Source organism: Dasypus novemcinctus, chromosome 11, assembly GCF_030445035.2.
Source record: "Dasypus novemcinctus isolate mDasNov1 chromosome 11, mDasNov1.1.hap2, whole genome shotgun sequence".
NCBI lineage: Eukaryota > Metazoa > Chordata > Mammalia > Cingulata > Dasypodidae > Dasypus > Dasypus novemcinctus.
Genome location: NC_080683.1, coordinates 28197460 through 28223082, shown reverse-complemented (window position 1 = coordinate 28223082; position 25623 = coordinate 28197460). Strand labels below are relative to the sequence as shown.

The following is a 25623-nucleotide window of genomic DNA, read 5'->3' as shown; positions in this document are numbered from 1 at the left end:
GTTATAAATATGGGCCATGATGTGCTTAACTCAGGTGGACATGGCTTAGACTTAAGGGAATGTCAGCAAGAAACAAGGGCTAATGGCTTGACCAAGACTCTAGTAAGACTGGCAGCTGACAATAACTTAGCCAGTGCTTAAGTATACAGCTGCAGCTTGCAAAAGGGCTACAGGGACTGAGCTTTAACCCAGTTCATTTTCAAGGGACCTGATTTGGCAACTATAGCCCAGCAACCAAATCCCAACACAGGAAATTGCTTAAGAAAGAGAAACTGGCATCCTTTGGACACCTGGTTGTTTTGTCTTGGTTTTATCACCCTTGGAAGTGATTTCCATACAGAGGACAGGGGATAATCCTTGGGCAACATTAAGGGTCAGTTAAGTCGAGGTTGAGCCTCGCAGGGAAATGGGAGTGTGAAATGAGGTTGCAAAATAGAAATTAAGGTTTAAAAGGAAGTAACAGAAATTGTAAAAACTTGTCCAGGCAGGGTAGGGAAGGTTGAAGGTTGGTACAAATATGAAATCTCAGTTTACACTAGTTTACGACTACCTGCTCTCAAGACCAGTCGACCCCAGTTCTATCCCTTCTCCTGCCAGCCCTCTGCCTCCTTCCTTCTTCTCCCTTGCAGGCTTGGGGATCCTGCCTTGGGCTCCACAAGGTTGACCTGAGCCCTCTGTGAGTATCATGATGGCATCGTTGAGAGAAGACATGCTTTTTTGAGCTGCCCATGGGATACAACAATCACAGACCTAAAGATGGAGTAACTATTTTGATGAGTTACTTTCTTTGAACTAGGGTAGAATGGAAGGAGTCTGAGCAGACATTTTCCTACATATTCCATGCACCTTAGTACATCGCCCAGTCATGCCAGTATGCAATTAGTCTTATCAAAATCATTTCAGTTTCTTTTTTATTCTTTCTCATGCATGGTTTCAAAGGGAGCAGTTTATAGAAACAGATCTAATACAAGAAACTGTCAAGTGTTGTGGAAAACATTTTGTGTGAAACAGGGTTTTAATGTACTTGTTAATATAGTTTTCATTTTTCTATATTTCTTTTTAATTTTTCCCAACACTATTGGAACAGTGTCAATAAAATAAGTGACATATGTGGATGACAATCTATGCAGGAAAAGTAGACATACTTTCCTGTCAAATAAGAGAAAAAGAGAAAAATCATGGAGGGTGCCTGCTTACTCAAATCTGGCAATTACCATAGTTAGGACAAATGTTTCTCTAAATTTAATTGTATGGGAATCACCCTCTGATCCCTTGCTTTTGAGTCATACTACAAGTTGAGAATTGTGAAATTATTAAATTTAGAAAATCATCTTAGGTTGATAGTTTCCCTCATTGATTTTTAGAGACCTAACTATCAATATCAAATGCAAACTAAGTACAGGAAGAAATTATAAAAATTATTTTAATCATGTATATTTTTTAGGCTATTCCATTCTTCAATGAAATAATTTTCTCTGTCTTTGGATATTGATTTGCTTTACAATTAAAATGAATGTGAAAATTCCCTATAAGGAGAATCTTTTCAATGCTTGTCTGCACTAGAATACTGTTTTGTTTTGTTTGCTTGTTTTGTACGTGTAGATTTATCAATGTCATCAAAAATATGAATGCTATGCCTCAATACATGTTTTATAATTTACTGAAGAAAATGTGTAACAAAAGGTGTAACTACTAGAAAATCCATACCTCTAAAAGAGATGGATATGTTAATTCAATCTTCTGAAATACATTTTTCACTACTAGTTATGTAGCACAGAAAAAAAGCACCAAGACAAATGATATACATATCACCACTAGTACTAAAATATTTACTTTGCATTAACACCAAGGGGGTCTTCTATTAGACCACATGTAAAGAATATGTTTTTCTCTGTATTATTAACTATGATTTTGGACATATAATTATTAACAAAATATAATGGAATATGCTTTCTGTATACAGTGCAGGAATGGGTTTTTTGTTCTGTTATGCTCCAAGCCCAAGTTTAAGAAACTATCAGAAGGAAGTTAGTTATAAGCTATCTTGAATTTATAAAATAGTTTTCTTCTCAGGAACTCAAAATTACTTGCATTCATTCTTTACACCTGCCAGGCTTCCAAGCATTGCTGTGTGTCTCACATGGCGTAAGATGTGCCTGGTTGAATTAATACCACTGCTGCCTGCCTCTTAATCAAGGGAGCTGGGTGGACCCTAGTAGAGCTATATGAGTTATGGGTCTGATTTATTTACAGACATACTTGACCTTATACATTCCTATATTGGATTGTGTTTGTCAGAACCCCGTTGAAGTCGTCACCTTAAAAGGATAAACATTCAAATAATTTGTCAACCTGTCAAATGTATTTGATTCTTTGGGAAAGGATAGCATTTCCTTCAGAGCCAGTTGATGGACCATTTAGAGCCAAGCATCACTCTTTGTGCATATTCCTCTTACATCAAACATAGCTACAACTAATTTTTATTGTTTGGATCCAGATAGATCGTGTCTGGCTTTGACACATACCATTTCTATAAAATGGGAATAATATATATTTTGAGTGGAGGCTGTTGGATAGAGAGTAAATGAGATTCTCTGTGCAAATGACAATGGAGTGCTTTGCCTATATCTGCTCCATACTGAAACTTCCATGTCTCTCGAATCTATACAGATATATGAAGGTTCTCCACCATTATAATAAATTTTACATCTATAAACTTGGCAGACAGGATGACTTGTTGAGCACTGGTAACTCAAATGTGTGAGTCACAGTCCACCTCAGTCTCTGCTAGATTTGATATTGAGTTTTCAAGTTTAACATGTCAGTTCTCCACTGGATTGTGTCCTAACTGCAAACCTCTGCTCACTAGACTAATTCTAAATATATTCATCATGAGGCTACTTCATACGGACCACTTAAGGATTTGAACATATTGAAGTGAGGGACTCCTGCTGCCTTGTATAGCCCACTAAATTGGATTGCTTTCAACATTGTTGCTGGCCTGTGTGAAACTTTGTATTTACCCTAGCTCTATGGGTTTGAGCAGCTGTCTACAAAGCCAAGTCACTCAATTTCACCTGGTATACACATGCTTCTCTTTATTCCTGGCTCATGACACCAAGTTCTCAACAGGTAGGAAGGTCTACTGTAGTTTCATAAGCCACTTCCCAAAGAATCACTCAAAACCACTCTGAATAACAACATAGTTGAAAATAGATACATATTGGTTCCCAGGATGACTAGTTAAAAAGAAACTCACTTATTTGTATAAAAATTGTAACAGTTAAAATAATGCTAAGAACTTTACCTGAATTATCTCTCTTACTCGTCACTGAAACTGCATAAGGGAGTTACTTTTATGATGTCCACTTTATAGATCAGAGTTGGGCAAATGATTGCCCAGAGATTCTGGCTTGTCACCCGTTTCTATACAGCCTGTAAGCATAGAATGATTTTTACATTTTTTAAGTAGTTGGAACAAAATCAAAGGAGGATTAATATTCAGAAAATTATATGAAATTCAAATTCCAGCTTCAATGATAGAGGTCTTATTGGAACACAGCCACACCTATCTGTTTATATATTGTCCACGGCTGCTTTTCCTGTGCAAGACCTAGTTGAATTGTTCTAACAGAGACCCTATATCCTGCAAAGCCTAAAACATTTACTATTTGATGCCTTACAGAAAAGGTTTGCTGACCCCATTTACAGATGATGATGCTAAAGATCAGAGAATCCAGTAGACTACCCTAAAGGTTACCCTAAAAATACTGGTGAAAATAAGATAACATCCAGGTCTTACTGATCCCAGAGATTATACTCTTAGCAGCTATATACTGTTAGTGCAATTCTGGTTGCTATGTAATCTAGTGAATCTCACACACAGAGAGTAAGCCACATTTCAGTGACTCTGCAGCTACTTTCCGTCAAAGCTAGGTTTGACAGAAGGTAACTGCTACAACTTCTGTAAAATTGTGTGTTGCTGAATGTATAAGAAGACTGCTTTGCCTTGCTGACATCTGCATGGCACAGTAAAGCTCTGGTCCTATTTCAAGTGGAATGGTTGCCAACCCCCATATTGTAAACACTTTCACTCCTGCCTGGACTTCAAAAGCACAGCACATATGCTCGGCTTTTGGAATTGGATGAAAGGTATGGGGACCATGCCCAAGAAATAATTACCAATGATTATTCAAAATTATACATTCAGTTAATTGCCAGTAAAGAGAATAAATAATCCCTTGCTGGTTTCTGAAGCCAGAAATACATTCAGTCCATTAAAATGAAAGAAAAACATTGCATCAGGAGAATCATTCTCTCAGAACAACATTTTAATGTCTAGTCTTCATTTCAATATCAGTGTTAAGTTTATTTCTAATAGTATTTTAATCTATACCTTAACTGTTATATTTCAGATATCATGATTAAAAACAACTACTGTACAGCTGATTTTTGTCTGTTTCCACATAGTGGCATAATGCTAATTTTCAAGAGTGCGATTTTGTGGTATGTTAGAGCATACAACCAGGGACATGAAGGATTAGTGGACATCTATTTTTAAATCTTTTCAGAGATATAGAGACTGGGACACAATAGCAAACCAATGATTAGTAATGTGAATATATATTGAATGATGGATTAATAAATTCATAGATTAGTATCCCATGTTATTCACATTGTTGGCGGTACTAGGATTCTTGGACTGAAATAATTAATCTGCATATGTTCATGGTTGCCCACTTGGGTAGTCTTCCTTCTCCAGTTATTGCTCTATTGGACCTTGGATATCTATTTTTGTGACTAGGCATTAAAGCTTAGGAAGACATTGTTTTTATTAAACTAGTGTTTACCTTAAGTGAAGAGGTAAAAAATATTAAGGATTTTTTTAAACTCTAGGTAAGTAGAGGGGAAAGATTTATTAGAAAATTATAAATGTAAATTGCTTACAAATACAAAAAATCAGGTGTTTTCCTAAATTGTCTTCACAAGTGTCATTAACTTATTCTCTAGACAAATCTTGCCTCAAAAGTAAACCATTTTCATATAGTAGGTAAAGCCTGTGACTCTTCATCTGGGTATGCTTTCTCCTTTCTCTGAGTCCTTTTACTCCATGTGTGCAAGCTTCTCATTGCACATTGGTTTTTTATTATAGTTGTTTATTTACTTGAATCATTTGCCTGGCCTTTTATAGTACAAACTCCTTGAAGGCAAGTACTGAATCTTGGAATGGTATTTTCAGTTCCTGCAATAGGTGACTAATGAACAATCACTTACATGAATGGAATAAAATGCCTAATAGTGGAAATTTATGTTATAAGGGAAGTTATGTGCTTTTGTTTGACGGACTGAAGGAAACTAGATATATATCACACAGTTTCTTGTGTTAAACAAAGCAAATGTGTCCCTTTTAATGTCTGATTTGCTCTGATACTTTTCACAAACAAAGAAAAGACAAATATGTAGTGGAGGGGTAGTTTTTTGTTTTGTTTTTAAGTAAAGGTTGCTAAGGAGAAAGTGGTGAACTTCAGAGAGAAATAATAGGATTAGACCTGAAAATAACTTGCACTCCCCAAAGCAAGGAAGGAACAGGAGTAGCTTGTGGAGCACTGGAAAATTACCCAATCTGAACATTGTTCAGCATTATGTTCCTTCCATGTCCCATCACAGCACCCAAACACGGTCCTCACTTTCCCAGTGGCTAATACTTATTAAACATTTAGTATATGCAGGGCATTGTACTAGAAACCATATCTATAGTTCATATTCTAAGTGCTTCAAATTAATTTTGGTAAGATAGATTGTTTTAATTTGCTAAAAGCTGCTGGGAACAATATACCAGAAATGTGTTGGCTTTTATAATGGGAATTTATTAGGTTAAAATCTTACAGTTCTGAGGATCTGGAAGTATCAAAACCAAGATGTCCAGGCTTACTTTCTCCCCAACTTTAGCTGTGGGTGATCAGGTATATGGCTCATCTCTCCCCTGACCTCCAGCCTCATCTCTTTCAGGCTCTTAGGGACCTCTTTCTGTGCCTCTGTGCAATACTGATTCCAGCCTCTGGACTCCAGGACTCTCGGCTTCTCAGGGTTTCTCTGTCTCTGCCACTTTTCCCCACGTCTGTGGCATTTTAGTCCTCAGTTTATAAATGACTCCAGCAAGAGGATTAAGACCCACCCTGGGTCCCATAATCTAATCACATGCCCTTAACAGAAGCAATCCATTCAAAAGTGATGTAGTCAAAAGGCCCCTTAACTGCATCTAATCAAATGTTCACATCTACAATGGGTTTACAGGCATAGGAATGGACTCTCTTTAAGAACAGGATTTTCTAGGGTTCACAAAAAGACTCAAACCAATGCATAGGCAGATAAGTATGATCCTCTGTCTAAGTTATGATAATAAATCCAGTCTGAACAGACTTTGTGGTTTAAACACTAATGAACATGTAAAGTGATTTAAAGCCATAGTCAATTAATCCAATTAGAGATGAGTCACTCCTAAAACATATTATTATTTTTTTGCCTGCATAGGCTTTGAAACCTAACTGTCTCAATTCAAATTTTGAATGTAGCATTTATTAGCTCCTTATTCTTTGGAACCATTAATGAAGTTCTTTAAGCTTCAGTTTCCTCATTTGGTAAATAGGGATGATAATAGGTCCCAGCCAATAAAATTACTGTGAGGATCAATTAAGACAATGCATTTGAAATGCTAAGCACATAATAAGCACTCAATAAATTCTAGCTACCAATACGATTATAATCAGTGTTGAACTATTGTGCAGCTGTCCCCTAAGGCAGGCATTTTTGAATATATGATTAATGTGGGTAGTTTGAATTTATTCATTGGACTTTAATAAGTCAACTCAGGATGAAACTGTCCCAAAGTCCAGGAGTCCCTGGTATTCTCTTTTCATACTTAACAAAGCACAGAATCACTAATTCTGATTAGCTTTCAAATTTTATTTTAATTTTCAACCTAGCCCTTAATAGTTAGGATGCATTCAAGTATATTTGAATGATCCAGTAGTTTTTAGATTTAATCTAATAGCTTATATAAATATTCCATTTAAAATCTATTCTATATATTAAGTCTTAAAATGGTGGCAATGCAGTTTTCCAGTATTCCTTTATTGAGATTATGTGATGCTCACTCAAGAAAGGGAGAAGGAACCTATTTAACTGGCTACAATAGTTAATTCTAATATAATTTTTGTAAGTGAGATTCTTCTGGAGAGTGTCTGGTTGGCTTCTACTCAAATTTATTAAAATCATCTTTGAGGTAATGGATATCTCAAAATATCCAGAATCTGCATTTGAAGTCCAGGGTATATCATAGAATCTTTCTTTCTGTAAGGTAACCAGATCAAAATTGTTGTAACCACAGAGCTTTGGAGCAATGGCAAGTAAGCTGCTTTGTCACTGACTATAGTAAAACATTTAGAGGAAAAAAGATCTATTCATAAATGACAAATTATATTTTACCTAATGATTTATAATAATGTAGAGTATATGTTTTCCAATCCAATTTCAAATGTTATTTATCAAAAATTAACATTAGCACAAAAGCAAAAAAATATTTGTTTTACAAGAAGGCAAAGCAGTGCAGATGTGATCCCTCTCCACCTCTAATATACATATGATCACATGGCTAATTAAGCACATCCATAACATTTAGATTAGGCAGATAAATAACTAGGTTTACCTAAGATCAAGTGGGAGTCTTTTAAGTGGGGAACTATTTCTAATATAATCTAATATACTCAAATATAACTCCTAGGAATTGCATGTGTGTGTGTGACTTTAGAGTTCAGTGGCTTTCAAATTGTAATACTCAGGCTAGCAGTACTAGCATCATCTGGGAAGTTATTAGAAATGCTAATTTGGGGCTCCAATCCAGATCTACCAAATCTGAAACTCTAGGGGTAGGATCCAGAAATCTATGTTTTAACAAGCTCACCAAGTGACTTGGATGCACACTAAAGTTTATGGACCTCTGGTCTAAAAAAATTTCTCACAAAAAGAAGAAATTTGACATATACTAAGAAGCCCAGAAGCAAACTAATGAAATCATTAATTTAAATAAGAGGCTTTTCAATGGTGTGTTTTCCAGATACTTTTTAGGTCTTATCTAGTTATCTTGTCCTCTGACAGTGCTACATTCTACTTGTAAGAATCCCAAACTCAGCCTCATTTTAGTTTCTAAATCCAATCTTGATCATAGTCAGGGATGCTTCAAGTATCTCTAGGTTTGTAATTTGGAGCTCAGTGTCACAACACTCACTGCTTTCTACTTAACTATATTGGTCAGTTCGACTTTGTCTAGTTGCCAAGTCCTCATTTCTAGGAAAGAGTAAAACATTGGTGCTCCTGTCCTCATCTTTCCACCTCTTGCCACAGAGGAGAGGTGTCCACCCAAACATGTACCTCTTACCATTACACAAGGGTAGATTTCTTATTAAGCAGATTAGTCAGAGACTGAGTCACTTTTCACCAGTATGTAAGAAAACTACGTTTATCTGAGGGTGAACATTGTGGAGGAGGAGGAGTGGAGAAGGAGGTATTCAATAGCCTCCCACATCTAAGCTTAGCTGACTTTTCAGCCAAGCCTTGAATGTGGTGGGGATGGCTGCTAGTGTATCAAGTGCCTTCTCATCAGAGGCCCTTCAAAGGCAGGAGTAAAGGGCAGAATTCTAACATTACAATTCTACTCCCCTAAATCTTGGTACCACTGAATCCCTGTTTTGTTCTTTAAATTGGGATTTCTGGGAAGTGAATGTGGCTCAAGCAACTGGACTTCCATCTACCATATGGAGAGCCCTGAGTTTGGTTCCTGGGCTTCCTAGTGAAAGTGAGCTGGCCTGCATGGCATGGAGAGCTGGTGCAAAAAGATGACACAACAAAAAAGCGACACAGAGGAGAGACAGTGAGAGACACAACAGACCAGGAAGCTAAGGTGGTTCAAGTGACTGAGTGCTTCTCTCCCCCATCAGAACGTCCTGGGATCAGTTTCCGGTGCCTCCTAAAGAGAAAGACAAGTGAAGACAAACAGACACAGAAGAACATTCAGCGAAAGGACACAGAGAGCAGTCAGTGAGTGCGAGCAGTGGGGATGGGTTGGGTTGGGGGGGATTAAATTAGAAAATAGATCTAAGAAAATCAATCAATCAATCAATCAATCAGGATTTCTGCCTGGATGCTCACCCACAATTTCCAGCCCTAGAGGAACTGAGTTGTTCTAATAAATCCTAAAGTTGGCTGGAATGCATACCTGAAGCCCTGTCAGGAGCAGGTCTCTGTGGCCAGTCATAACTCTCTACATCAACTGTCAGTTTGTCTGCTTCTAGATGCAGTGGACCTTTAAAAAAAAAAAAAATTGTATATGCTTCCCATCTGCCTAGAATATCTTCTTTATTTTATCTTACTGTAATATATTACCTTTGCAATGGTTTCTTAGGTGGTATATTTATTGCTAATTTTTGATTCTTTCTTCAATAGACTGTGCTCCTGAAGGGAAGGGATCATGAGAACCCCATGAGTATCCAGCAAATAGTAGACATTTAATTTCAGGGAATGAATAAGTGAGTGAATCTCATGCAATATGCATAGTAATTATACCTATATACAAGGATCTTGATCTTAGGATAAATTTGATAAATCAGTAAATTGTTCAAGATATACACATTTGGGGGAAGAACTAAACATTTGGAAAGATAGCATTTTGTCTTCTCATTAGCAGAATGAAAGAAAAGTTAATTTTATTTTCAAAGCAGACCAGAGAATGCTACTTTACATCTTCTGTTTAATTCAAACACTCAGAAATTTTGTCAGACATTTCCCACATCTTATAGTGAGTCAATTCTCTATGTATAATGTCAGGGCCATTTCTGCATTTAAAGAAAATGTAAATGGTGATCTTTTGTAATACCATGGAATAATTGACAATGGTATTGTGGTTACATTAGAAAAGAACCCTTAACTTTTAGAGATTCATAATGAGGCACTAACAGATGAAAATATGCAATCTATGAGATTTGCTTAAAAATAATATGAAATAATGGTAGAGTAGATAAGGTTGTTGATAGGGCAGATCTCTTCATGGGTTGAGGATTGCTTAGGACAGTTGATGGATAATGGGCACTCACTGAAATATTCTGTCCACTTTTGTGTACGCATGAAATCCTCTACAATTGTTTTCTATTAAAAAAATACATTTTCCATCATGGCCAATGCTTTTGCAATTGTGAACAATTAAAGTAACATTGAATACTTGTTCTTATTATTTTTGATGCACTCTGGTATTTTTTCATCTTCTATTTTATTTTAAAAGCTTGCCCACCATGACCCATTAAATTAATTTCAGTTTTTGCTAAAGGATAATGATAAATGCTTTAACAGAATATCCTTCATGTATTACTGTCCTTCCTCTGTCTAATGTCCATTCTTGCAGAGTTTTCTTTATTCCATATTAAATACTAATTTCCTCATAAGGCTTCCAGACTTTTAAACACCTCCCTGACGTTGCTCCAATTTGTTATATGATTTTTGTCATGAAATCTGCTGTAAAACAATTTCCTAGGATCATTCTAAACAGATGAAGGTTAAGGCAGGCCATGGAAAGATAAGGCAATCTAGGAAGGACAATAAATGGTGTTGCAAAATGTTTTCCTGACTATATATTTGAACAGAAACATTATTTTATTTAAAACAATGTTGTTACAGGTAATTAAATAGGATCCTTTATTTGAACTTGACACTGGAATAAAAAGATTCTTCCTGAAAGTACACGCTCCCATATGTTCCATTCTGTGTATAAACATCTGTACTCTCCCAGTTTTACTGGTATTTCTAGTGTTACATTCTGAATTTTCTTTAGCTTTGCAGCCACTGAAAATCTTCCAGCTTCATAGATTCCCTAGGCATCCCAGATCACTCCTTAGCTTGCATTTGTAAAGTCTATATTTCTAGTATTTTATCCATTGAATTCTATTCTATGTTTTTATATACTTTTCTGCTTACTAAGGTCATTTGTAATCTTTATTCTGTGGTGCAAGCTATACCTCTTGGGATGGTGCCATCTACAAAAAAACAAACACTTTATATACTGCAGCATTCAGTTTAATGATAACATTAAATACTATCCAGTTCCACTGAACCACCTTTTTTTTACTGTCACATACACACATATAACTTAATTTCAAGTCTCAAACTCATTTTAACTGATTGAGTCATGAACAGTTGAGCACCGCCAATGCGTTGACATTAAAAAATGTATATAGATGTATAGAAACTGACGAATATAATGGTTTTTGGATGAGTCAGTAGATATTCATCCACTCTACCACATTTAAGAAACAAAAGGCTTGATAAAGATGAAAGATATGAACTTTTATGTTTTGTTATACTCTATTCTTCTGTAATTGTTTGCATGTTATACTTCCACAAATGTATTTTAAGATCTTTGATGCCTTGTTACCAATAATGGGGGTGACAGTGTTCAATGTATGGTAGGCAATCTAATACTGTAAATTAAAATCCAAACTCTTCAATATATTATTCTGGCCTAGGAAGGCATAGAGACAAAATAATTGGCAAAGGTAGAAAAGAGAATAATTGGTTAAGCTCTTTAAAAAGAGGGACCTAAGGTAGTTGTTGGTGATTACACGTTAAGTAATTACATTATAAAAAATAAAACTTGCATGAATTTGGATGAGTCAATATGGAACTTAACATTGAAAAGTTTCTAACTAACCTACATCTATAATCTAGCATATATAAAAACTAAGCCCGCTTGCCACACTTTAAACATACATTTCTTGCTTAAGTATAGAGCTATTGTGGTAGATGGTCTGTCAGAATCCCCAAAATTCTTATGATCCCCTGACATGAGATTAAAAATAATTTAAGTCTATTTTCCCAGTTCATTAAACATTAAGAAATCTTAAATCTCTTAAAACATTGTATTTGATATTCCAATGAGAGTAAATGGGTTTCTGCCATTTTGATTAATGACTTACTTGTCAACTGTATGCATATCATAGGGAGTTGGTGCTGGAACATATCCAGCCAAGGTGAACTGATGCTAGGAGCACCACCTGCTGCCAGTCTGCTCTCCTCCAAGTCACTCCATTCCAGCCACTTTCTGGCCTCTGGTAATATATATTTCTTGGAGCTCAAACAAAAACACTTAAGATAGATGGCATTTAAAAATATATTTTAGCACTCAAATACCTAAGTTTTGATCTCCAGCATCTGCAAATCAACCTGTGTCAAATGCCAACTTCAATGGAGAGAAATATTTAGAATTTAAAGTTATTAGTCCCTTCAGCAAAGTTTAAAAAAATAGCTTTCAAAGTAATGCTAGGGGGATGATAATCCACCTATGCAAATGTTTACCTTGTGCCCTTGCTTCAAGGGAGCTCAAAATACAAGGGCGATGTCTTTATTATCTACATACTGCTATGAGGGGGGAAATATAATAATTTTTATTTAATATAAAAGAAGCCAAGTACAAAGAAGTGTCAAATAGTTTGTCAAGAGAGGGTAGAATTCAGCCTTCTATTGCTTTTTGCTCTTCCTTCTAATCTTATCTAATTTAATTTTAAAACACCACATTTCACCTCTTGATTAGAATACAAAATTTATTTCTCAATTTTTTTCCTTTGGAAATCAAGTGAGAATAACACTTATTGAGTCCCTTCCCTGTGACAAGCCTTGTGAAAGCACTTGCTATAACCAGCATTGTTAAATTTTAAATGATATGAAAACCCATTTTAAAATATTTACTAAGCTAAATAAATATTTTTCACACTTGAATTAGCAAAGTACATAACAAGATTGTTTTCTGTCTTTAAAAGAGCAACATTTTATTCTGCTGGGGAGAGAAAAATGAAAAATCAAACTTCAAGTAATTTGGAATCCTCACTTATGGAAACACATCTAGTTCTGAGCTTCCTGGTAAATCCTCATTATACTAGAATATTTATTTTAATCCAAAGAATATTCTGATTTAGTTCACCTAAGCAGTTAATTAAAAATTTTACTACTTTGTTAAGCGACTGAACAAACCAAAAATACACAAAGACAAAAGAAGATTCTTCCTAAATTGTAGACCATTAAGTCTAATAGAATCTATCTGATTGAGAGACATGAAGATGTTTCTTAGCTAGAAAAAAATTTTTTTTTAGAAAATTATAAAAAAAGAAAGCTAGAGACCAAATATGTTAATATTAGGATATACCCTGAGAATAAATCTTTGGTAAGAAGTTCTGAATTTTTATTTTTTTGGTTGTCGTTTTTATTTGCTATTTTAGTTGACCTCTTTTCAGTGAAAGTGAAATAGTGGAGACCATTCTGCCAAATTCACACTTTGTTTTGGTATGTACTATGTGTGACAAATATGACTCATTTCCTGGGCCATTCTAGCTTGATAAGGAAATAGGAAGTTCCCAGCTCTGTCAGTTCTGTCACAATTTTAGCATCCCTTAATTCCTACCAAATATTTTCTAGGAGTCCTTAGGGACTTAAGGACTTAGGGAGTGTGCTACAACTGCCCTCTGAATGTACCCTCTTGGTGACCTTATGGCGTTTGTTCTCTCCTGCTTTCGCCTACTGTGGTAATATCACGCAGTACTGCCTGCCCAGCGTTGCCTAATGGATGGGCAGCATAGGGCCTGCAGTTGTTGCTGTAACTTCAACCTGAGCAGAGCGGCTGCTGCTGAAAGCACGCGGCTGAGTGTGCGGAGGTCACCGGGGAGGGTGACCGTCTTCTGCCGCTGCCATAGCTCTTGACAACCCACTTGCAATAGTAGAACTTTTAGAGGAACTTTCTGGTGCTTTCCTCCTCACAGCAGACCAGTTTTTTTTTCCTTCACACAAACCCTAGGAAGACCAACCATGCCAGTTTTCTAAATATGTCCATATTCTACAGTGAATGGCACTGAAGCTTAAGATAGGATCCCTGCTGCATTTTTCTACGCTCTTTCATGCAAAATGATTATTCAGATAGTTAGAAATGGCATGTACTGTAAATACAGATATTCATAACTATCTACAGTTAAGAAAATGTCCTCATGGAAACCAGTATTTATTAGGCACCTCTTACGTGCACAAGGTGGGACAGACAGCTCTCAAGCAACATAGGGATTGTTTGCTGTTGACGTGGGTTATTCTTAAACCACTCGTGAAAACTTGCTGGGAGCTTCTGATTAGGCAGAATTTTTTTCTCTTATAACCGACATACTTGGAACATATTAGGTTCTCAGGACGTTTTAAATAAATAAATGAACCAGGTGTTGAGAACAGATTAATATCATGGGAGAATTATCCAATTTAACATATTACCACCTGCCTTGGTTAACTCAGAGACATTCTCCTATCTTTCTCTTGCTTCTGTTTCTCATTGACTGCTGTTCTGATAATTCCACATCAGGTCTGATTTTCTTCCCCAGAAAGGATACACACCTATCCTCGTCAGTGCCCTTCCACCTTTTCCTAATACTTGAAAGTCTAGAAAGACTGACCTTTGACACCTTTTATCCACTGAAACTATTCATAAATTTCCTTTAGGATGGTCACAAAAGTTAAGACCTGATCTATTTACCTTGCAATCCTGAGTTCACAAACTGAGTCTTTCTTACACATCAGCATTTATGATATAAAATAAAAATTTGTTCTATCATTATACTCAAGTACTTAAAATCACATTTATTTTTAAAAGGATCTTTAAAAAAGACTCTGAGAGGAAATGTAGCTGAGTGCCTGATGGCCTGCTTCCCGTGTATGAGGTCCTGAGTTCAATCCCTGGTACCGCCTAAAAAAAATTCCCAATACACAGTATTTCAACTACATTATAGCTTGTGGAATAATCTGTCATATAAAGGATATGGCTTTTTCTAAGAAAAATACATTCTGAGCTTTAAAGAACTAACTCTTGACTTCAAGATACTAAATATCACCAATTGGTCCATTACAGAGGCACATTTAGAATACCTTTATTCAAACCAATTTTTAAAAAGTTATACAAAAGTGAGTAAACATTGTTTTAAGGAACAGATTTCTCTATTTTTCTAAATCACCTGTTATTTAAAATAACCACTACATTACAGTAGAACTTGAGAATGGGTATATACGCTATTATTTTTTTTAAGATTTATTTCTCCCCACCCCTTCACTGTTTTGCATTTGTTGCGTCTGTTTGTTGTGTGCTGGTCTTTTTTTTAGGAGGCATGAAACCAAACCTGGGAACTCTCAAGTGGGAGGGGTTGCCTAATCTCTTGAGCCACCTCTGCTCCCTGTTGTTGTGTTTCACATTATGTTTTTCTCTTCTGTTGTCTCTTGTTACATCGTCTTGTCAAGTCAGCTCCCTGTCTTGCCTGTCTTCTTTAGGAGGCATCGGGAACTGAACCTGGACCTCCCACGTGGTAGGTAGGTGCTCAATCCCTTGAGCCACATCTGCTTCCCATACTATTGTTGTTTAAGGTAAGAGTATTGCTATTAACATCATATCTGGATAAATTGTATGTAAAATATAACTGCTAATCAAAATAGAAGCACGAGTGTTTAGAGATGATTTCAAAATCCAGGCAGAAATATTTCAAAGTGTATAAAAACCTAAATTTCTGACCTTAATAACTAAGTAAGCTTAAATGGAGAAATCCAAGGCATAAAGATAAACAATATACTGATGTTTATAAAAAATTATTTAATATTTATTTGTTGTTAAACAAAAGTTAATTTGGAAGAATATTTCTTTGCTAACATATGCATATAAAAAGTTGACTCTTTGGTTTTTATTTCATCCATTTTGCTATAATACAATGAACCCAAATGAATATTGATAACTTTTTTTTAAAAACAGTATTGCATGTAGGTCGCACATGTGAAACAATGAATCTATTTTGTATCCATTAGTCATATGCACATTACCCATCAACAGATATTCTCAAAAGACAGGTATCTGCGGAATAACTAGATAGCTCTTGAGCAAAGTTAAAGTTGAAAGCAGTTAGACTTCAATTGTCTTCATTGCTTATCTGGATTACACTAGCCATCATCATCTCAATTAAACAGGATATTTGCTTTTACAAACAAGACTTCAAACATACATCCTTACTTCAAAACACTACATTAGAATTGGGGCTACTTCCAATTGTTACAATAGGGGGAATACAGTCACTTAAATTATTCTGAGGCCATCTTGCCAAGTATTTTGAGACCACACCTATTTTCTTTAGTATTTGGTTCCAAATTAATGTCTCACAGAATAAAAATTACATTACTAAACTTAAATATGAAAGCACATCTAAGTGACAACAATATCTTTCCAATACTAGCATGGCAAGAAAACCAGGGAAAGTATATTGCTTGAAGTTTGGTAGTGTCAGTTTAAAACTTGTTAGTATTTTGAAGTTGAATGTGCTTGTTCAGTTTTAAACCTGAGTTCAGCCACAGAAACTTTAGGAAGTTACTATATACTGAGATACAGGTATTTATGGGAGGAATCAAAATAGAAGGAAAGCAAGGGTAAAAAGCAGAGAATAAATCTGTCACACAAAAGCTGAAGCTACCTGTCACAGGTGGATGAAATAAAGCAAGAGGTAAACAACAGCCTATACTCCCCAATTCCATTTCTTCAGAGGGGAGGAGCCTGGCAACTGTTTGGCAGGTTGTTTCTATAACCTATCTATACATTTCCAGGACTTACAGCAATTGCTGTACAAAAAGGAACAGGTTTTCCTTGTAATTAAACATGATTAAACCTCTGATCTTTATATAATTTCAGCTTTAAAGTTACATTACTCTAAATCTCAGGGCTTTTGATCTCAGAGCTACTTTATGACGACGATCCCATTATCCTCTTAGCTATAAAAGATACTCCTTCCAATACTAACAAAGCATGGGCAACTTTAAAGTAAATCTAGTTTGGGTAAGTATGGGTTCAGGATGTTGATAAGTGGGTAAAAGACTATGGGACAGAATTACAGAAGTGACTTTTTGCTCAATGCAAAATGAACATTCACTACTATGGCCCGATTTTAATGCTTTTTAATAAAATGACACTAACCTATGATGATCATACAAAAAAAATGAACCCATTAACAATTAGAAATATTTCTTTTGTTGCAACTGAACTCCTTGCCTGACTATAAGGAATATTATAATATAAAGGTTATTTTAAAAACAATTTTTCTCTAATTGTACTTGGCTTTCTTGTAATGAATGACCATTCTCTCTTAAAGTTTTATTTTGGATATTTATTAGGAATTGTACAATATTTCCAGTCTATTAAACTCAATTTCCTAAGAAAACAAAATTTCATGTTGTAGTACTTGGGAATTTCCTTTGTTATAATGGGAAATTAAAACCTACTTTTATGAATGATGCAAAACTGAGTATTATATTCTGGATTTGTGTATATAAAATATTATTGCTGTCAGTTACTGGTATATTTTTCCAATTTGTACATGGATACAGAGTGAGAGAGAGAGACAAGTACTTTTAAAGACGGTTCTTAAAGCAGGTGGAATAAGCCAGCAAGGTGGTGTGGTATTAAAAGTACAGCCTTTAGTGTTTATTTTAGTTTTCTAGGCTGCTCAAGCAAATACCATAAAATGGTTTGGCTTAAACAAAAGGAATTTATTCACTCATGGATCTGAGGCCAGGAAAATGTCCCTATTAAGGCATCATCAAGGTGATCCTTTCTCCCTTAAGGCTGTGGCATTCTGGAGCTGGCTGCTGGTGACCCCTTGTTTCTCTGCCACATGACAAGGCACCTGGCGGCATCTCTTGGTCTCTTAGTTCTCTCCCACATTGTGTCATTACCTTGTTTCCTGTGGCTTCCTCTGTCTAAATTTAAATCTCTTATAAAGGACTCCAGTAATAGGATTAAGACCCAATCTGACTGAGGTGGGCCACACCTTAACTGAAGTTACCTCATCAAAAGGTCCTACTTACAATGAGTTCATACGCACAGAAATGGATTAACTTTAAGAACATGTTTTCCTGGAGTACATACAGTTCCAAACCACCAGTATTCAAACCCCAGCTCCCATGATTCAGAGTTCTTGTAAATTACTTAACTTCTTAACTACTCTTGCAAATTACTTAACTTCTCTGAACCTTGGTTTCCTGCTTGCAAGAGGAACATCCTTATATCACAGGGTTATTGTGAATATTTAATGAGCTGATATATAAAATATGGACCTTCTTTTCCCTACCTGGCTTCCTGACCTAATGGGATTCTATCTCAAGTCCAGGGAGTAGGTTACAATTCACTTCCGCTTCCTTTTCCTTCCCCTTATTGCTTCAGGTAAATGGAAAGGCGATCAAAAGGCCACCTAGCAATTAAAACTGGCCCTATCAGATTGCATTTAGAAATTAATCTCAATTTAATTCCCTAATCGTACCTACTGCGATTAACCTAAGCCATTCTGTGTCCTTGTGTCTGGTGAAAATCAGCTTAATCTTTCCTGATTGGTTGCTACTGAGTCACAAAATAGGCTATATGTTTTCATAAACTTTCTGTCATTTAATCCTCACCAGATTTGGTAAGGTAGGCATTAAATGCAGTTGGGTGGTGGCAGAATGTTACAAGCACTTTAGAGTCAAATTACTTATGAGTTATGAGATGGAACATTACTTCTGTGAGCCTCAATTATCTCATTTCTCATCTATAAATAATGAGGAAAATGGTACTCACAAAATAGTGAGCTCGGACGTAAGGGTCTAAGTCACTACCTGGTTTACTTAAGTGTTGAATAAGTGCTAGGTTTTCTTTTCCCTAGTGTCACGTTTCCCTGCTGTGTTTCCTTTCATGTTTTTTAATATACTATGGGAATTTATTTTAATGACATAAATATTAGTGCCACTATTTTAACTATTTTAATGACACCTATAAGTATCTGGCTGAATCATAAATTTTTAAAACAACTGCATAATGCCTCTATATCAACCTAGGTGTTAAAAAATACAAAACATTCTAGAAATACTTAAAACTTCTGAAATGATGCATCAATTCTTGAATCTTTTTCACTTGTAAATGACAGAAAGTCAAGTTGTCCCACTGATGAATATGGAATGCTTATTTTATTACTCTAAGAAAGGTAAAGGGTATCTTATGATCTAAATATCATCAACAAATTAAGATTACTGAAAGATTTAAAACTGTACTAGGCTACATTGTCATGGAAGAATAGACTGGGTAGCACTTCTCAGTTTCAGCATGATATTCTTAGGAAAACATTTTGTGGTCATATCATATTTAGCAGAGCATGAAAAGAGGAGCAAAGGATTTTGCAAGCAAAACTCCTAAGCACTGTCATGTTAACCTGAGATAATTTCTAAAAGTTTTTATGTATTAGAAAAGGGAGGGAAGAGTTCAGGTTTTCTAAATTCCTGCAGACTTGCTATAAAGGATGCCTATAGAAATTGGCAGTCAAGTGGAGTGCAGGTTCTCTGCACTTAAAGTGGAAAGAAACACATCTTGGATGTTTTTTCAAAGAATTAGGAAAATAAATTCCTGTGATGTATTTGTACTACTTGAGGCTAATACTTTGCAAATATTTCAGGCACAATAAAAATTTCACTAAACCTTACAGTTTAAATTTTACTTTGCTAAACAACCAGTGGTATGTGATCCACAGGAAAATTAATAACATGTTAATAAAATGTAACAAGCTATCCTGTAGAATTTAAAGTTAAAAGCAATAAAAGCTTCTTCCTGTTTTCTTATATTTTTGAAGACATGTTAAAACAGGCCCTTGATTACTACCATGATGCTTTTGTAAAGGACTTTAGAATGAGTAGATAAAATCCATGCACCATCTCTCCACCTAAGCTCTTACTTAAGACTTAAGAGATTTAGTCTGAAGAAAACAATTACATTTGTTTTTCACCATTACCATATAAAAATCATGTGTTTACAGAGAAATTCCATCAACAGTGTAATTAAACAAGACTAAGTTGGTCGTACAGAACAATAATGCCTTTACTGTGCATTAGTATCTTATAAATATATACATCATATCCAAAATTCTGCCCCTCCAGAAATCTGTCTGTCCATTGTAAATTGGTCCACACTGTTTTTTGGACAAATATTTATAATCACATTCATTTTTATTTTAATATCTATTTAAATTTATGGCATTTCACTTATTTTTGTGGATGAAGTTGCCAAACTTTTGCATAAAACCTCGAAACTTGCTTTCATTGGGCTGATATGAGCGATAAACACCAGGGCTGTAATTAAGCATTGGGCTCGACCTGCTGTAACTGTTGCCCATAGTCGTGGATTTTATTTCTGGGTGGTGTATACTGGTATTTGGTATGTTACTTGCCGGTGAAGTAGTGCTCTCCATCTTACAAAATGGCTCAAAACGACTGTAAACTCGCCGGTCACTTGAATGAGATCTTAGAAGCTCACTGGGCTTCGGCCTTGGAGAAGCAGTTGGTTTTCTTTCAGGAGCAACAACAGCATTAATTTCCTTTGAATCTCGGTATTGGATCTGTTCGGTGTTAAATCTTGGGGCAGAGGCATCTCCTGCCCTTTCCAAGAAATTGCTTTCAATGGGACCTGGAGAAGGTATTATTTTACTATTTTCTTCAGATGGAGATTTTATCCCCTGAGATGAGCTAACTGTGACATCTTCCTTACTTTTGTGGATACTGCCTTGAGAGTTAGATGAAGAAGAACGCTTTCTTCTGGGAGATGAATCAACTTTTGGCTCTGATTTCTTGGGGTTTTGACCCTCTTCACCATTAGAAACTAAAGTATCAGAACTACTACACATTCTATAAAAGGCAGGTGCTTTATTTTTGGATATATTTTCTTTCTTTTCTGGGGTAAGGCTAAGTAATGACCTTAACTTCTGGGATCCTTTTTTCAAAAAACTTGGGGAACCTTTAACTTCCTTCTTTGAGGTGAGTTCTTTGTTGGGTTCCTCTTTATTTACATCAAGTAAAGCAGCAATGGAAACAGACTTGGTAGTGGTGCCAGTTGGAGGGTCTCTCTTGGTAACTTCATCATCCTCTTCCATGTTTTGGGTCACATTATGCATGCTTTTAGAACTTTTCAGTGGATCCTCTTTGGGTTTTTCTGGTGGTCTAGTTCGATTCCTGGTAAGTGTACTGTACACATACTGCTTACTATTTCCATGATCTAAATCGGCTTTTGTGTGGTCAAAGATTGGGAAACTTCGCCTTTTAAGCAGATTCCCATTCTGTTCATTCTTTAGATTTTCTGTCTGCTTATTTACACACAAGGTTGTATATAAATAGTTGTTTGGCTCTGTATGGCCATTTGTGGTATGGTTTAAGACTGGTGAATGGTTTTCAGGAACCTGCAAAGTTTGCATTACTGATGTCTCTGACTGCAATGGAATCTTGGGGACTGATTCTGGCACGGGCTGATCGGCTGAATGCTGAACACTTGTAGGGGTATCTGGGACCTCCTTAGCCACATCACTTCCCTGGGAACCAATGATAGTTGAATTTGAGGAGCCAGTTGTACAGCTGTTAACCTCTTGCTGCTCAGGTAAAGTTGGTTTAAATACAAAAGATGAACGAAGTCGAGAATGAGTATAAAGGGCATTGGCTTTCAAATTCTCAGCACCATCAGAGATCTCAAACCGGTCACCTAGAGCTGATCCATTTGAATCAGGAATAGCTTCTGAATGATCATTTAAGTAGGATTCAATTCTCCAGTTACGTAGGAATGACTTTGTGGTATGTTCAAGGGTTGGCATACGTTGTTGCAAAAAGCGAATATGATTATCTGTCCCATTAAAAGACCTCCGCACATTTGAATTTCTTTCTGCAAGATTTGTTGTTTTTCTCTGGGTAAGCCGATTGGCAAAACTCTGGGAAGGTGTGTTATGGTAGTTTGCAAAGCCTCCCCGTAATGATGATGCTACACTGAGACTATCGGAAGGCCTTTTCCAATTACCAGGTAGATTATTGGTTCGATTCAGAGCCCTGTTATGCAGCAGGTATGAGGATGTTTCTGGCTGTTCCCCAGCATAACTATGTCTTTTCCAATTTTCATTTATCTGACTGGGTTGATACTGACGGATTTTATTTGGACCATTAAAGTTTGGAAGAAAATGGGGTTTATATATATGATTTCTTATGCTATATTTGTCATGTTCATTTAGAGTATATATCCCTCTATTTTTGAAGTAACTAGAATCTAGTTTATGAAAACTGTCTTGTCTACTAAAAAGATTTCTCTGGCTGGATGAAGCTAATGAAGAAATTGAATGCTGGTAAGTCCCATTCTCCCAGAGTGCTTTGCCATGTTTCATCCTTGCTGATTCATCCTGAGCAAATGGACTAGGGACACAGGATCTGGCATAGAGAGTTCTAAATTCTTCATCAAAGGACTCAACCAATTGTCCTGTGATTATCTGAACCATGCTGATGTGAGCTTTTTCAAATGACCACATGTAGCTGAAAAAAAAATCAGAATTGGAAAATTTTAATTTTTCTAAGTTAAAAGACTGAGGATAATATCTAATTCTATTAAGAAAAGTTAGTTCTTTAATGTTGACCTTTTTTGTTGTTGTTTCATTTGGGTACCATAATTTAGAAAAGCTTCAATCATTATATGCTTACACTATACCATTTCCACAATCCCATATTCATATTTTTAAAAAACAAAGCAACTCAAATCCTGGCTTTGATTCCACCCACAATTTCTTATGCTATTTTCCAGGACTCAAAAGAAAAGCCTGCTTTGATTTGCATCTCAATCTACCATAATTTAGTGGTGTTTAAGAATGATATCGTAATTTCATATATAGCATCCTAGCAGGTTGTAGGAAAGCCAGGATGGGAAGGAAAGTTGAGAGAGTTGGTTACTATTGAGCTATGTTGCCACTCTAAGCTTGGGCCTCAGTTTCCTTATGTCCAAAATGAGGACATAGACAACAAACAATCTATGAGTCCTTTTAGTTCTAACATGTTATAAACAAGACACATCTCTGCTAATGCATGCTAATTTTAAGGACAGAGTTGCAGTGTCTTCCAGTTGTTACGTCTTTGGTTTACTCAGTCTAATTTAGGATGCCAAGAGCTGTAAACAGTGAGAGAATTTGTGGGCAGCAGCCTCGACCACTGATGGGCAGGTTTTTCTATTGTCAGTGCACACAGGATTGGTACATTTAGCACCCATAAACCACACCAGTCATAATGCCAATCAGGATCTTTTAATACATAAAACAATGCCTAGGAAATTAAAGTTTGTAACCACTTTGCAGTACTTGATGGAAATTCCAATCCTTTTCCTAGAATTTAGCATTGATAGCTATTTTGAAATTTCACACAAAATTTTAAATCTAATTTATATTTATTTTTTGAGGTACCAGGTTGGGGATTGAAACCTGGACCTGGTGTGTGGGAAGCCAGTACTCAACCACTGAGCTACACGTGGCTCCCCTGAGTTGGTTTTTTCATTTGATTACCTGTTTGGTTTTTGTTTGTTTGTTTGTTCTTAGTAGGTACCAGAGATTGAACCCATGACCTCAGGTGTCAGAAGCAGGTGCTCAACCACTTGAACTATATCTGCTCCCTTAGATCTAACTTTTGAAAACCAAGTATAATGTACCATACACAGCTGTAAAAGAAATGAATTAACTATATGCTGGTTGTCAAGTCATATATATGACACAGCAGAGATTAATACCAAAGAAAAAAGGATATGCATACTTTCTCCACAATGAAGGAGCTTACTGTTTATATAGGGAAGACAATAATACAGATAGATGAAAAGATTAAAATAATGTAAACTGTAACAATTGAAAATACATAATGTATCATAAACAGCAGAGTGCAACTAAAGAATCCTATTATTCTTATATGCTTAATTTTTCTGTCATGCCTATGGAATATCTGATATGAGAAGGACCTTGTGCAAGGTACTTTTATAAGCACATCTGTGGACCATTAGGCTGACTTTAAAGAAATGGTACAAGAGGAAATCACTAAAGGGATTTTCAATCTAACTAAAGATATAAATACAAAATAGGCGAGGAATATCAAGTAAAGCAATGAATAGTAAGCTTTCAAAATGAAATAATCCCTGGAGACAGTGGAAGTTTAACTGTGCTTTAAGACACTAGATACCCAAAACTTCAGAGAAGAGAAGTATGAGAGGACTTTCACGTGACAATTTTAAACAAGGATATCCAATTCAAAATACTATTTTTATAATTGATTAAAAGTATATATGACTTTCATCTTAATGTAGTATCATGTAAGGTAAAACTCCTGCTGTTTTCTTGACCAAAGCATCATCTTGGTTTTATGTAATATGTAACTATGGTGGATACAGTTGCTGGTCCTTTCCTGGAACACTGGGAGTTTAGAATATAATGATATTCTATAGTCAAGATTTCTGAATTAAAAAGGGAATTCTGAATTGGGCTAGGAGGAAAACATCAACAGCATAAGAATATCAGAGACTCAAGCTGTTTTTAAGAGAAAAGAAGCTAATTTTTAAATAGCTTTGATGAAAATTGGTTCATAAATGTTCTACCAGATCCTGTTAGAATCTCATTAGCAATAAGAAAGATCCATGATGGGGGAAATAATGGCAACAGCTGATAACCACTGTGTAAAGCAGAATATTTTGAATGAACTAGAAATATAGAGAATAGAGTTGTTATGTAAGACTTTTGATGGATTTTTATAATCTGTGGTCCAAGGTGTTCCATATCCACTTCCATAAAGAGTAAGCTGAGTTCTGCCTCTGCCTAATGATATAGATAGATAATTTTTGTTGCTGCTATTGCTTGTTTAATTCCATAGTAAGCTCATTCACAGTATACAAAGCACCTGTTAATATCTAGTGGTAGCAAAACAAAGTTGAGGTGAATTTATTGCTGAAGATAATCTTAAAAGTCAATTTAAATAATAAAAATAGAAAACATTAATTATAACGAGTTTAAATAATAAACACCATTCTATAAATCAATTTTAATTAAAATTTCAATTAAAAACTCTCGAAAACCAAAGAGCCTGAACAAATATGTATACACAGGTCCTTAAAAGGACTCATTAATTTTAAGCACTAGCTGTAATTTCTACTCTTAATAAGTTTACATTTTGAAATCCAAAGAGCATTTTCAAAAAAGACTCCCTGATTTTAAAGGGAGTGTTAGCAGATAATAACAATTAAAATAACGACTGAAATAATAGCTAATGAGGGGCTTCTCATTCATTAACTCATTTAATCCTTACAACAAGGACATCAAGTAGATTCTATGATCATCCTCATTTTGATGATGAGTAAACTAAAGTGCAACCAAGTTAAGTACCTTGCCCAAGGCCTCTCTATTCAACATGTTGCCTCCTTCTCCCGGGCTTTTTAAGTAATTAAGAAAAAATACCAGTGTTTTCCCTTTGATTATTTAAATCCACAGCTCGGCTGTCTTTTTCCCTCAGTATTTAATAATGATTTAACCCTGTCATGGAGGTCTAGCAATTCTCATGTGTTCAGTGTTTTTATCTGTCTACTGATATATCTTTCCTATATATCCCATTCAGGGTTAACTTTGGGGATTTATAAGGGAATAATAGGGCAGAGCCTATTCTCTGGAGCCAACTTGGCCTGAAAAGGAACACTGG

At 35.7% G+C, this 25623-nt stretch overlaps 1 protein-coding gene across 1 annotated transcript in view; it reads right to left on the bottom strand.

Annotated features, from left to right (window-relative positions):
• Positions 1 to 18817: 18817 nt before the first annotated feature.
• The window catches only part of FAM83B (family with sequence similarity 83 member B), a 66275-nt gene continuing 59469 nt past the window's right edge, over positions 18818 to 25623 (bottom strand). Inside the window, exon 4 of the mRNA XM_004461591.5 lies at positions 18818 to 22446. Coding sequence (XP_004461648.3) covers positions 20148 to 22446 — 2299 coding nt within the window. The 3' untranslated portion in view covers positions 18818 to 20147. The remainder of the gene's footprint in view (positions 22447 to 25623) is intronic.